The 13166-nt window shown below is 35.5% G+C and overlaps 1 protein-coding gene and 2 long non-coding RNA genes across 3 annotated transcripts in view; all 3 read left to right on the top strand.

Annotated features, from left to right (window-relative positions):
• Positions 1 to 343: 343 nt before the first annotated feature.
• On the top strand, positions 344 to 5496 carry LOC133183129 (uncharacterized). The gene is made up of 3 exons (XR_009720584.1): positions 344 to 407; positions 5036 to 5116; positions 5386 to 5496. It is a non-coding gene; the product is annotated as an uncharacterized LOC133183129 (long non-coding RNA).
• Positions 5492 to 6253, top strand: LOC133183128 (uncharacterized). Its single transcript, XR_009720583.1, has 3 exons — positions 5492 to 5550; positions 6051 to 6113; positions 6237 to 6253. It is a non-coding gene; the product is annotated as an uncharacterized LOC133183128 (long non-coding RNA).
• An 18-nt stretch (positions 6254 to 6271) lies between these two features.
• LOC133183126 (collagen alpha-1(X) chain-like) overlaps positions 6272 to 13166 on the top strand; it is a 38005-nt gene continuing 31110 nt past the window's right edge. The window contains exons 1-7 of the mRNA XM_061318090.1: positions 6272 to 6337; positions 6562 to 6615; positions 7061 to 7157; positions 7265 to 7386; positions 7552 to 7578; positions 7714 to 7861; positions 8352 to 8521. Of these exons, the coding sequence (XP_061174074.1) occupies positions 6592 to 6615; positions 7061 to 7157; positions 7265 to 7386; positions 7552 to 7578; positions 7714 to 7861; positions 8352 to 8521 (588 nt within the window). The 5' untranslated portion in view covers positions 6272 to 6337; positions 6562 to 6591. The remainder of the gene's footprint in view (positions 6338 to 6561; positions 6616 to 7060; positions 7158 to 7264; positions 7387 to 7551; positions 7579 to 7713; positions 7862 to 8351; positions 8522 to 13166) is intronic.

Here is a 13166-nt window from a genome sequence, read left to right as displayed (position 1 = left end):
ATTCAAAAGATTGGCTTTAATATGTATCTTCTGGCAATAAAATGTATTTTATAATCCACAGGGAAATCCTGGAAATGGCTTTTATGGATTTGGTCCAAAGGGTGATCCGGGTAATCCAGTATGAAGGGGTCCTAGTGTAGGTATCATCACCATAACAACTGGATTTCAGACGTGTTATCTCGCAATATATATAATGAAATGTAAATCTTAATGTAACTTTAACAAGTTAAGTTCTATGCTTAGATTTCAGTTAACTTTAAGAGCTTTATTCCATAATAAATATTTCTGTAATTGTTCCAGTTTATGTCTGATAATGATTAAATCTAGGATATATCTATTTTTAGGGTGATCCAGGCATTCCAGGTTGACCTGGACCCCCTGGGCCTTTTGGCCCTCCAGGTCCTCGGGTAAGAAATGTTCAGTCAGTTTCTATTATGAGACATGTACAATTATCAGAAGGCAACAGGATCTCACAAGGAAAAAATCGATTTTTTTTGTTTCCATAGTTTGCTATACCTGTACAGATTATACATGTGTTATAGTTAAAATGATTTTAAGACAAATGTAATGAAACTACTTTGCTTAACAAATTACAGTTCTTAAATATTCCATCAGCATACAGTAATATAATGAAGTGCCAGGGACTTGTGATTTTACTTTGTGATAAACGTAATTCTTTATATCTGTTAGCTTCACAATAAGTTTAAAATCATGGGGAATGAAAATGACTTCACTGTAGGCATTAATTCATTATAAGTGTGTTTGCTATAAGCATGTTTTACTGTATTTCTATTTTTATTATTTAAACACAAATGTTTATTAGTACCATATTGATTTTTTATATAATAAATGAAAACGGTATAAGGGAGATAATTTTTGTCACTATACACCATTTATTGTTATTTGACAGTTCCTGCAGGAAGTGGTCAAAATAATAACATAAATTTTATTTGATCTTGTAACATTATAAGTCTAGAAATACAAATACGAGGGGCATTTCAAAAGTTCTGGCAACTGGTGTGCAGTAAATTAATGAGCGTCATTATCATAAATTAAATTATATCAATCCCTCAAAATAGTCTCCGTTGATCTGGACTCACTCTTTCGGTCTCGAAATCCACGTGGAAAATGCTGCCCTATAGTCCTCTATCGGTATACGCTTCATACACTGGAATACGGCACTTCGGACTGATGACTACTTTCAATTCACCGTCCTCGGAGGGCTTCTTTGATAACGGCATTCAACCAAAAATCGCATGGAGCTAGGTCAGGACTGTAGGGTGGATGTGGTAAAACGGCAATACCATTTTTCTTTTAATATTTGGTTACTACCTCTGATCTATGGGCAGGTGCGTTGTCATGGAGGAGCTTTATTCCTGTAGTACTGGTTGTTGGTCGGGTCGTTTTATAGTGCTCTACAATCTGAGACAAGACATTCTCTGCATAAAATTGACCAGTAACACTGCTGTGTTCTGGAACCGGAACTTGAGCAACAGGGCCTTTAGAATAAAAAAATAAGGCGTACATTACTCTCCGGACAGACCGGTTTCTGCGTGCAATTTGAGGCCTTGTATCATTTTCACCGATCCAAACTTTATTATTGAGCTTAGTTTCCGGTTCAAAAAAATATATCCATGTTTCATCACCAGTTACAATCTCATTTATTCACCTTTGGTCACAATCTTCATAAATTGTTAGTAACTGTGAAGCCATTTCTCACCCAAACTCAATAAATTGGTGCAATTCAAGATATTTTTTCTTCAAAAATCGACTTTTGATTATCCATCTGCTAATAACATTTTCGGATAGATCAACATATCAAGTTTGTATTCCCAAAGATTTTTCAAGTTAAGTTCATTGGTTAAGAAATTACGTCAATTTGAAATAAAGGTGTATTGTTGATCATTATTTGCTGAGAAACAAGCGTTACGTATCATATTATAGTTTTCCTTTAAGATTTTAGGATGAAATAATATAGATTGTAATAAATCCTCAATGTCAAAAGCAAATCAGTCTATTTACTTTCGTGATAAGTCAAAAAAGGCCAACTGTCATAATGTATTTTATGAATTGATGCAGTCAAATTGTCGTATTATATTTTTTTCCTCAAATGAATTTGACATATCTCTAAAATTTTATATTTCAAATATGCCTCAAGAAAAATCAAAACTGCCCAGCGCAAATAGGGGTTCTAAATGAATAGAGGATCCATTTATAGAAACGTTAAATAAAATGTTGTTCATGAATTGTGATCTTGTTCTTATTTACACTTTCAAATGCAACAACGTCCGTATGTAACGAATGTTTCATGAGAAGTAATATTTACTGTTTTTAAGATTAATTCCAACTACATGGACCAATTCATGAGATGTAATTTCTGCTCTACTTGTGCCATGGTATTGAAAATGTCAAAAGAAATCATAATTTGAACTGCATCATATATATCATCGTGTCATATTTTCCTTGAACTGTACTATATGTACAAACGGATAAGAGATATATGTAAAATTGTCTGTATAGACGTTTTAACAGAACCTAAAATAATGTAAATAACAAATTTTCTGATGACTTTTAGCTTGAAATCATTTAACCATCAATGGAAACTTCCTTCGTATTTCTGCTTGGGTAAATGCCATAGTTCAACTAAAATAAAATGCTGAAACGTACGTTACATAACATAAAATGCGAGTTTAACAGTATCAAAATTATAAGAGAGAAACAAAAAACCCTGATGTAGATTCAGAATAGAAACTCAAGCCTTTGTTTAATCAATATCATATGATTCAATCTAAAAATGTCTTTCAAAATAATTTCAATAAATGTTTTTCTTCAGATTTAATGTGTGTGTTCAATAATGCGTCTCTATAATCAGTTTATATTAAAATTTATGCAACTTAAGCTTAAAATGATACAAATCAATCAATTAAGTTTACATTCGAACAATTAGTCATGAAATAAAATCTGTAAATATTGTTGCAATTTTGATATATGATTTGTTAAAAATTTTGTAACATTCGTTACCTTCGGTAACGAACGTTTCAACACCTTTCAAGACTAACAGAGGACATTCAGTTGTAGATTGATACTGGTTGCGTAGTTGTTGTCGGTCGTTATATAAATATTAACAGTTACATATTAATTCATTACATTTGATTCATTATTATTGCATTCTAGAAAACAAACTCACCAACACTGTCTAGACTTTAGAAAAAAATCATAAAAAGGCAGTACCGTACTCCGGATGTCAAAATTTGAATACTGGCGCAAAATATTTGACTACGTATATGTGCAGAAGATGTTTGAACTCATAAATCATTCTTTTTTCAGAGGTTTGGTAACGAATGTTTCGGTAACGGTTGTTTCATTTAATAATTTTCTCTTAAATAGTAAGCTAACAATAAGACATTGTTAAATAATGGTTGGAGCATGGAATACAGTTGTTGGATAGAAGAAAAAGTATCACATGTTTAACTATGATATCATTCTATTTCATCTATTAAACTAATACAACGAATGTTTCATGCCTATCCATACGCATGTAAAATAGGAAGATAAAATGTAATTTCAGAGTATTGGTAACATATACAAGGCTTTGTACCATTTATTTTTAATTTTCAAGAAGTTTCCTTCCAAATAAAACGTATTCCAATCTTACAGGCATACAATAACTAATACTCATACTATATTTAATGTCACAGTCCGTTTTTATTTTGTTTCTGGCGACATGGGGATATCAGATCAAAGTTTGGTAATATATTTGTGATTATGCTCAATAATTTATTAAAAGCATTTTACAAATAAATGTTTTGAAGACATATGCTATCTAATTTAAAATTCAACTGTTATTTGTACAAAAAATAGCCATTTAAGTGTAATTATTCGATGTTGGCGACAGTAACGTACGTTTCAAAAAATCACTATATGCCAAATAAAATATCTCAATATGATTTGTTCACTTCATTTTTGTATTTTTGCCTTAAAGGTTACATATTCATGCATTCATTCAAAAAGTATTTTCTTTGACATTTCATTATTTTTTTACGCTTAACCCCCAGCGACATCATTTGCACCATTTTATTGAGCTTGAGTGTTCTACCCGGATGCGCTTTTGCTCTTCCGAGAGAAGATGCGGCATCCATCTAGCACAGACTTTCCTAAGCTTTAAGTTTTTCATTAAAATACAAAAAACTGCTGACGAATTAATGTTTGTTAAGTCTGCTATTTCCTCAACTGTATATCTAGCATCATCAGTTATCGTATTTTGAACAGTGACGATTTCTTTTTCGCCATATGCACAAACTGGACGCCCCGAATGGGGGTCATCTTCAATTGATTTTCTACCCTCTTTAAATTGAACTACCCATCTTGCTATTGCTTGATATGAAAGAGCATGCTCTCTATATACTACATCTAAATCGGCTTTTATTTCTGTTGCTGTAAAGCCAAGCAATGAGCGAATTTTGCAATACACTCTTTGCTCAACAGAAAAATTGTTCTCCTTATCAGTCATTTTTACACCCAGTATACAGAGTATACCTAATTAGGACGTCATTTTAGCAGACCTATACGTCATTTTGAATGTAAAATACGTCACTACTAATGCATATTTGCCTAAGCTTTACAGTGGTATCAGAGTCATTTTAATCCGTAATGTAGTTGAAATTTTATATACCAGTTGCCAGAACTTTTGAAATGCCCCTCGTACATGAAAGAAGATAAGTACATGTACCTGTCCCAGTGTTGAGGAATTTTTTTGGTCTGTTTTCTTTGGTCATATTTTCAAAATAAAGTATACTGACATAAATTTGCTAGATCTTTATGATATCTCTTCATTATTTCAACAATGAAGCCATCAAAGAAGTGGGGTACAGGGAGGGGAAGCAGGAAATATACTAAGTAGTATTGAATATATTTTAGGGCATTCATATGATGTAGTTTTCATAATTTTCTTGTAGCTCAGTTGAATATTGTGGTACCTTCATTTATCTTAAAATGTATCTTTTCTAATTAAATTTTAATTCTTTAAAATTTTTAGAGGCCGACTGGAATTCCAGGAGGTAAAGGGCCAAAGGGAAGCATGGGAGACCAGGGTAGAAATCCCCCCAAAGGTGAAAAGGTCAGTGTTCATTGGTCGTTGAAGTTACAGGTATACTTCTGTAGATAAATCACTTATCATGCATTGTAATCATTCACCACAATTTTGTTGAAGAATAGAACGTGTAATGTAAATAGTCTAAGAATATTTCATGTAAAATATCCTTTATTATTTAACCAATGCTAAAGAGGCATTAGAAAGTTTATTTTGGTCACCAGTGTAAATGTAAAACATTGAATATGACCTGTTGTGTTGACCTATAATTTACATGATTGCCTGTTTGTTTTCAGGGAGAGGTAGGATTACCTGGTCTCAAAGGTCCCAAAGGCTCCATCACAACTTTATCAGGAAACAAACCGGACGAGGTTCTGATGGGAGAAAAGGGATATCGGGGAGACCCAAGTGAGGGAGGAAGACCTGGACGACCCGGATTTAATGGAATGAGTGGTGATCCGGTTAGTGGGAAATTCCCTACTGTTACTCTCTCTGTCATAACAATACAACTTAACTTGAAAAGAGCAAGAGCCACTTAGGGCCTTTTTTGGCCCTGAGAATTTCTGAAAAATCAAAACTGCTCAGTTTTGGTTGAAAATGCAGCATTTATAACTTGGACCCTTGGTGATAATCAATTAATTGATATAAATTTTGTTATAGGAAATGAAAGCACTAAGTCTCTACTTTTTTTTGATATATGAAATGGGACAGAGGGTGATAGTCAATTAATTGATATAATGGCATGGCCATTTTATGCATAAAGTGAACCTAGCTCTTTGCTCTTTTATTATTCCTTTATCTGAAGGCCAAAGACATGAACAATCTGTAATAAGTTGCAGTAGAAAAATTTAATTTCCTATTATATAACAATTTTTTGAAATACATGTAACTGGAAAACATAGAGATAGATTTGATTTATAATGTAGCTTTCATTGACTTTTACCTGGATTTTTGTTTTCAGGGATTTCCAGGTTTGCCAGGTGATAAAGGGCCTTTTGGGATGCCTGGAATGCAAGGAATGAGGGTATGCAATGATGGGGGGGATCATTTTGACTCTTTATTTGCCCTTATTTTTATGGCGATTTTAATTTTATGTCTTAGGTATGGTGATAATAATATATTTTGTTTTTTTGACCCTTTTTTTAAGGGCAAGAGAGGTAAGGAGGCCCACCAGGACCCTAGTATGGTTTGAATGGAGAACAATGAGAAAAGGGGAGACAAGGATATGATGGATTACCAGGAGAAACAGTAAGATCCACCCCTCAAATTAACTAAGGCATTAAGGCTTATTTTTGATTTTAGTAAAATAGAGTGGCAACAAACAATAACTGATAGACTAGAAAGTTAAGATTTTACACTATTTATGGAGTTCTGAATAAGAAATTTATAATTGGATCTTGTCACAATATTCTCATCAGGGTAAATTTTGTATATTTTCGTCACCTTTCCTAAGGCTGTTTCTCTGCTTTTAGGGCAGAACTGGAGACCCTGGTTTTCAGGGGATGAGGGGTGACCTTGGAGATCCGGTAGGTTACCATGACAATACAATTATTTGGCAATGTTACATAATATCTTTATAATGATATTCAATTTTTTTAATATGTATAGATTTCAAAAGTAGTAGTGAATTACTTGCATCACATTAATTGCTCAGTACAGTCCTCATTTTGGAAAATCTAGAATCAGACCCAAAATTGTTTCCATTTGTGAACCTTTCTCCCCAAAATTTGCATGTGATTAATTTTTGAAATTGTACATGATGATTTTAATCCTTCAATATTCCAAATTTGGAATATTTGGAAGCGCAGTTTTTTTTGTGTCATTTCCAAAATATATATAAAAAAATGATCCATACTTATTTCCAAATTCTTAATGAATAAAAAATAGTTTTGATTTTACTAAATTTTAGTGTTTAGAATTCAGTTAAATATTCAAGTACATGTAAATTATTTAAAAAAAATGAAATTGCAGGGTCCAGAAGGAGATCCAGATGGTGGGGGTCAAGGTCGTCCTGGACCCAGAGGTCGACCTGGTGACCCTGGCCCACAAGGTCTTCCAGGATTCCCGGGTAAGTGTTAGGAAATCAATTAATAATTACTAAGTATAAGTAGATGTGAGAATTGATATTTAGACATGCTGTCAGATGATTGATCTTATAATTTGTATACTGCACAGGAAATGACGGTCCAGATGGTCAAATGGGACATATGGTCCTCCTGACCTACCGGGGCCTGATGGAATACCTGGGAGGAGAGGACCTGTTGGATTCTCCTATCCAGGAGACAAGGGAGACCAAGGTATTTTTTAGGATTATTATGTTGATTTGCACAAAGTACAAAAATTAAGTTTTTTTAATTTCTTATTTTCTTTGAATAATTATAGCATTGTGCACTTGTTTGCATTTTCTCAAACCCTGGTTAACATTTTCTAAGCTCAAGCAATGATTACTTATTTTATTCCAGGTGGCTTTGGTCTTGATGGAGTGCCTGGTTTGCCTGGAATACCTGGATTAAAAGGAGTGCCAGGAGATTTGGGACCACTTGGAGAAACAGTTCAAGGATACCCTGGTGAACAGGGCTGAGTAGGAAGACCAGTCCTGGTCTTGATGGACTTCCTGGTCCTGGGGAGAACCTGGTCCTGAGGGATTCCCTGGTATCCCTGGAGATGGTCTGGATGTTACTGGTCCAAGAGGTCCTTCAGGATTTCCCGAAGAGGAAGGAGATTCAGGATTCCCTGGAGAGGATGGGCGTGATGGAATCCCAGGAGAAAGAGGTGTGTCATTTTTCTTCAATATGTTAATAGATAGTTTGAAAAAAAAATGTTGAATTTGTTAAATAATAATGAGCTTTAATATTTTAGCACCAACTTTAAAGAGTTGTTATTCCAGATGTGAATTTGAATGCTGTTACCTGTTAGACAGCTGACTATTCTGTGCTTTGTGAAGGCTAGTCAGCTGGTTCTTATCCTCTGATCATTCATTGACTAGTAGGCCTGTGTAAACTCAGAGCAGATCTAAACCAAATGATAGCATTGTCATGTTTGTGGATATCTTAGGACACTAAAAAGGATTGACTTAATATTAAAAAGCTATGTCACTGGGGTGTATGGGGATAATAGGCATTGTGGGGATCATAAACCTTTTATTCAATTACATGTGCACCTATTAAGGTTTTCCCTTTTCACCATGAATTAACTAGCTTTGATGTAAAGCCAAGAAGTCTTTTTTCTTCATGCAATTTTTTCCCTATCTGTTCAGTTTCAGGTAGAAGAGGTGATGACTGTGGGGTTTGTCCTGGGGGTGAGCCTGGTTTTAGGGGAGATCCAGGTGATCCTGGTTTTGATGGACTTCCTGGACAACCAGGTCAACCAGGTTTCCCAGGACAACCAGGAGAACAGGGCATACCTGGAATAGCTGGTCAAAAGGGCATACCAGTAAGTGAAACTAGATGAAAACATTTCTATCCAATGTCTTAGATTTTCAAAGTATTACAAGCTTCAGTTACCTGTAGTTGCTAGGAATACTCTTCAACAAAATATATGTTGCTCAAATCTCAGTCAATAACTCTTTTGTTTTTAATAAACTTAGGAACACCCATAATTTGACAATTTGGATGCCATCTTTATATAAGAGGATAATTTGTTCCCATTCACACTCAGTACTTTGAAAATGCTGTAAGAAAATTAATGACAACTAGAGCCGAGCTCGTTGCAATGCAACGAATAGGTCTTCCGTCGGAGCTCCAGACAGGACAGAGCGACCTTGAGTCAAGGTCATGCAACATTTTAAGGTTATAAACAATCCTGTAAGGGGCATCAACTTTCAATGTTTCAACAGTAGAAAGACAGTAAAGGAATGTAAAATTCCCCTGTCAGTGAACTTGAACTTGTCCAAATAACCTTGCGTCAAGCCATAACACATTCTGCAGCTTGTTAAGAGCAAACACCATCTTTATGTCACCGACATAAAAAAAATTCACAGTCACGTATTCTTTCAGACTATTCATCCAAAACATCATATTTTAAGTGACCTCGAATTTAAGCCAAGGCCATTACACACTCTGGATGATATATTTATCATCTTTTCAGTGAAATGCAAATGCATGCAATTTTTTCTATTACAAAATTATAGACCTTTTTGTTTATTTGTTCGTATGTTGTTTAACGTCCCTTTTGAGAATTTTTCAATCATATGGAGACGCCACCATTTGCCGATGGAGATCTTGCAAATTTTGACCTATACTTGGCACACATGGCCATTGAGCAGTGAGGGATCTTTTTCGTGCCAGCACCTACTGCCTGACGGGACCTCAGTTTGTACGGTCTCATCCGAAGGATCAGTCTCTGCGTCCCACAGTGGGATTCGAACCTGTGACGTAAGGATCAACTCCTTAATCCACGACTCTAGAGCAGACACTCTTACCCCTGCGCCACTTGGGCGACTAGACCTTTTTGAATTTTACACTTATTATATAAGTGACCTTGAACTTGCCTAAATAACCTATGTTAAGGTCAAAAACAACCTTTGAACAAATTATAAGCTTCCAGTGATACTCAATGACTAAGATATACCTGAAAAAGAATATTGCACTTTTCTGTCAGTGACCTTGAACTTGCCAGAAAGACCTTGGATCAAGGTCAAAACACATTCTTGGATCATAAGCAATCTCTGTATCAAGTAAAAGCTTCCAGTGATTTTATATTACAAAGTTATAGCATGGAAAAAAATTAATATTTATCTGCCAGTGACCTTGACCCTTATAAATTTATAATCCAGGCACGAATTTTGCCACTTCTTCTGCCAGTCTAGTACTATGTTATCTCAAACCGGTGGATCATAAGCAATCTTTGTTCCAAGTATGAGCTTCCAAAATTATAGCACATACAGTAATCTTACACTTTTCTGTCAGTGACCTTGAACTTACAGGAATGACCTTGGATGAAGGTCGTGTCAAACTCTTTAATTTTGTCATAAGTAATTTCTGTATCAAGTATGATACTTGCTATTTTTTTCCAGTGACCTTGAACTTGCCGGAATGATGTTGGATCAAAACTATGACACACCTTCGGATCATTAGTAATCTTTGTACCAAGTATGACCTTCCAGTTTCTTCATAACAAAGTTATAATATCCTTGGCAAACTATCACGTACAGACGGACAGCTAGGCAGACGGACAGTGTGATTCCAAAAGACTCAAAACACCCCACCCCAAACCCACACACTTCGTTTGGGGGGATATATAAATTCCTGTGTAAAATTATGAACATTCTTTCCGGCCCAAACTTTCTCCCTGGAATCAATATTTGAAGAAAAAAAAAATGAATGTATGCTATGTTGGAAATTTTCTCATTCTAGTCCAGGGATTCTTGAGAATACTATTTTCAAATGACCCCATGTGCGGATCTAGAGGGGGCTGGGGGGCAGTTAAATGTATATACTAAACAAGTAAAAGTGACCATGCCCCCCCCCCCCCAAGAAAACGCGGACCCTTCCTCGAAAACGCGGATCTGTGTTAAAATGGTATGAAAAGTCTTAGGTATGAAGATTTAAAAGTCAAAGACCCCCCCCCCCCCATACACACACACAAACACACACACGAAATAGGTTTTTCACGTTTTGGAAAAGAGTTTCTTTTTTTCTGTTTTGGCTCGTCAAGGAATTTCTGGGTTGAAATATTTTTTTTTATTGGCATACCCCCCGCCCCTCCGTGGAAAAAAATTCCTTGATCTGCGCCTGGACCCAATCTAATTTTTACTGCATGTAGCCGTTAAAAGAGGATGTGACCCTTCATTTGAACAAAACTTTACCAAAAATATTCTGTGTTAATTTTCGTTGTTATGGTCCAGTGGTTCTTGATAAGATAAAAATGAGAAAAATTTACGAGTAGCTTTAGAACAACAATGACGATAATGTTTATATACACCAAGATAGCAAACAAAGATGAACAATTATGAACAGCAAAAGCTTACTTGTGTCTTTGGCTTGGGAGATGAGATACTTATTAAAAATTGAAATTATTTTGTTATTTTTTTTTTACAATCGACGGGCCTGCATTTCAGAGAGAGAGAGAGAGAGAGAGAGAGAGAGAGAGAAAGAGAGAGTTTCTAACTAGGTCTTTGAATAACAGTGAGATCGGTTCAGAAAACCAGGTCCCTAGGAATGTACATGTATATAAAATAGGCAGTGCCTTTCTCTCGGAATTCATCACCTGCTTCTGTAAAGCTCCATCCTCACCTGTACTTACATGTACCTGGTTAAACCAACCGACTGCGAAGGAAAACATTCTATTTATTTCGAGGATGGGGGTTTACGTATAGTGATGAGAGGAAATTTATTCACCTATACGTTCATTAAATATGAAAGATTGCTTCTGAGTATTTGTATACGATCGCACGACTTTCGTGTTAATTTATAAAAAGTTAGATTATGAAAGCAAAGAACTAAACTAACATTTGTAGTAGATGAATTAAATACATGTAATTATTTAGCCGTTTATAAGGTTTTTTATAACATCCGTAAGAACCACTTTATTTTAAACAAGAGGCCCATGGGCCACATCGCTCACCTGAGCACATTAGCTAGACACAAATCAGTTCAGTATTGAAAAGATTACTGGGGGTTGGGGGGGGGGGGGGTGAATTTTAAATTACCTGATGATGCCTCCATGTCAATATAACAAATGGCTTTGTTGTACTTGAGAAGATTTAAAAAAAAAATTTCCCATATATTCCTTTGTAAAATTTTGATCCCCCATTGTGGCTCCTCCCTATCCCAGAGGTCATCATTTGAACAAACTTGAATCTACACTACCCGAGGATACTTCCATATCAATATGACTAAACATAACTTTTCTGTTCTTGAGAAGAAATATTTTTTCTATGTGTATTTATGTAAAACTTTCAATCCCCATTGGGCCCCAAACTACCCCTGGGGGTTATCATTTGAAAAAAAAAATTGAATTTACACTACCTGAGGATGCTTCCATATCAAAATGACTAAACATGGTTTTCATTTCTTGAGAAGAAGATATTTTCCAATATGTTTCTATTTAAGAAATTTTTGATCCCCCATTGTGGCCCATCCCTATCCCCGGGGGTCAAACTTGAATCTACACTACCTGAAGAGGCTTTAATATCAAAATGACTATTCATGGCTTTGCAGTTCTTCATCAGAAGATACCTTCCTATAATATTTCTATTTCAGACATTGATCCTCCATTGTGGCCCCGCCCTACCCCAGGGGGTCATGATTTGAACAAACTTAAATCTATACTACCTGAGGATACTTCCACATAAATATGATCAATCAGGGCTTTGCTGTTCCTGAGAAGATTTTTAAAGATTTTTCCTATATATTTCTATGTAAAACTTTGATCCTCCATTGTGGCCCAGCCCTACCCCCTAGGGTCAAGATTTGGACAAATTTGAATCTCCACTACCTGAAGATGCTTTCATATAAATATGACCAATTAGGGCTTTCCTGTTCTTGAGAAGAAGATATTTAAAGGTTTTTCCTATATATTTCTATGTAAAACTTTGATCCTCCATTGTGGCCCCGCCCTACCCCCGGGGGTCATGATTTGAACAAATCTGAATCTACACTACCTGAGGATGCTTCCACATGAGTTTCAATTTCCATGGCTTTGTGGTTCTTGAGGAGAAGATTTTTAAAAGATGCTATTAATTTTTCACTAATTCTTTATTATCTCCCCTTGAAAGAGGGCGTGGCCTTTCATTTGAACAAACTTGAATCCCCTTCACCCAAGGATACTCTGTGCCAAGTTTGGTTGAAATTGGCCCAGTAGTTCTGGAGAAGAAGTTGAAATTGTGAAAAGTTTACGCCAACGACGACGACAACGCCAACGACGACAGACAACGGACAAATTTTGATCAGAAAAGCTCACTTGAGTTTTTGGTTCAGGTGAGCTAAAACAAATAATCGTCCTATTATGGGCGCCCATGATATATTAGACTAGGTGTTTAAATAAAATATAATTCAGATATCGACATCCAAGAGAACAACACATTCTTTTTCAGTGGCGGATACAGGAATCTTGAAAAGGGAGCCCGACCAGTTTT

This window comes from Saccostrea echinata, unplaced genomic scaffold, assembly GCF_033153115.1.
Source record: "Saccostrea echinata isolate AGI-Se365-2 ecotype Australia unplaced genomic scaffold, CSIRO_AGI_Sech_v1 ptg000009l, whole genome shotgun sequence".
In the NCBI taxonomy this organism is placed as follows: domain Eukaryota; kingdom Metazoa; phylum Mollusca; class Bivalvia; order Ostreida; family Ostreidae; genus Saccostrea; species Saccostrea echinata.
The sequence above is the reverse complement of the archived record's forward strand: the minus strand, read 5'-3'. Positions and strand labels throughout refer to the sequence as shown.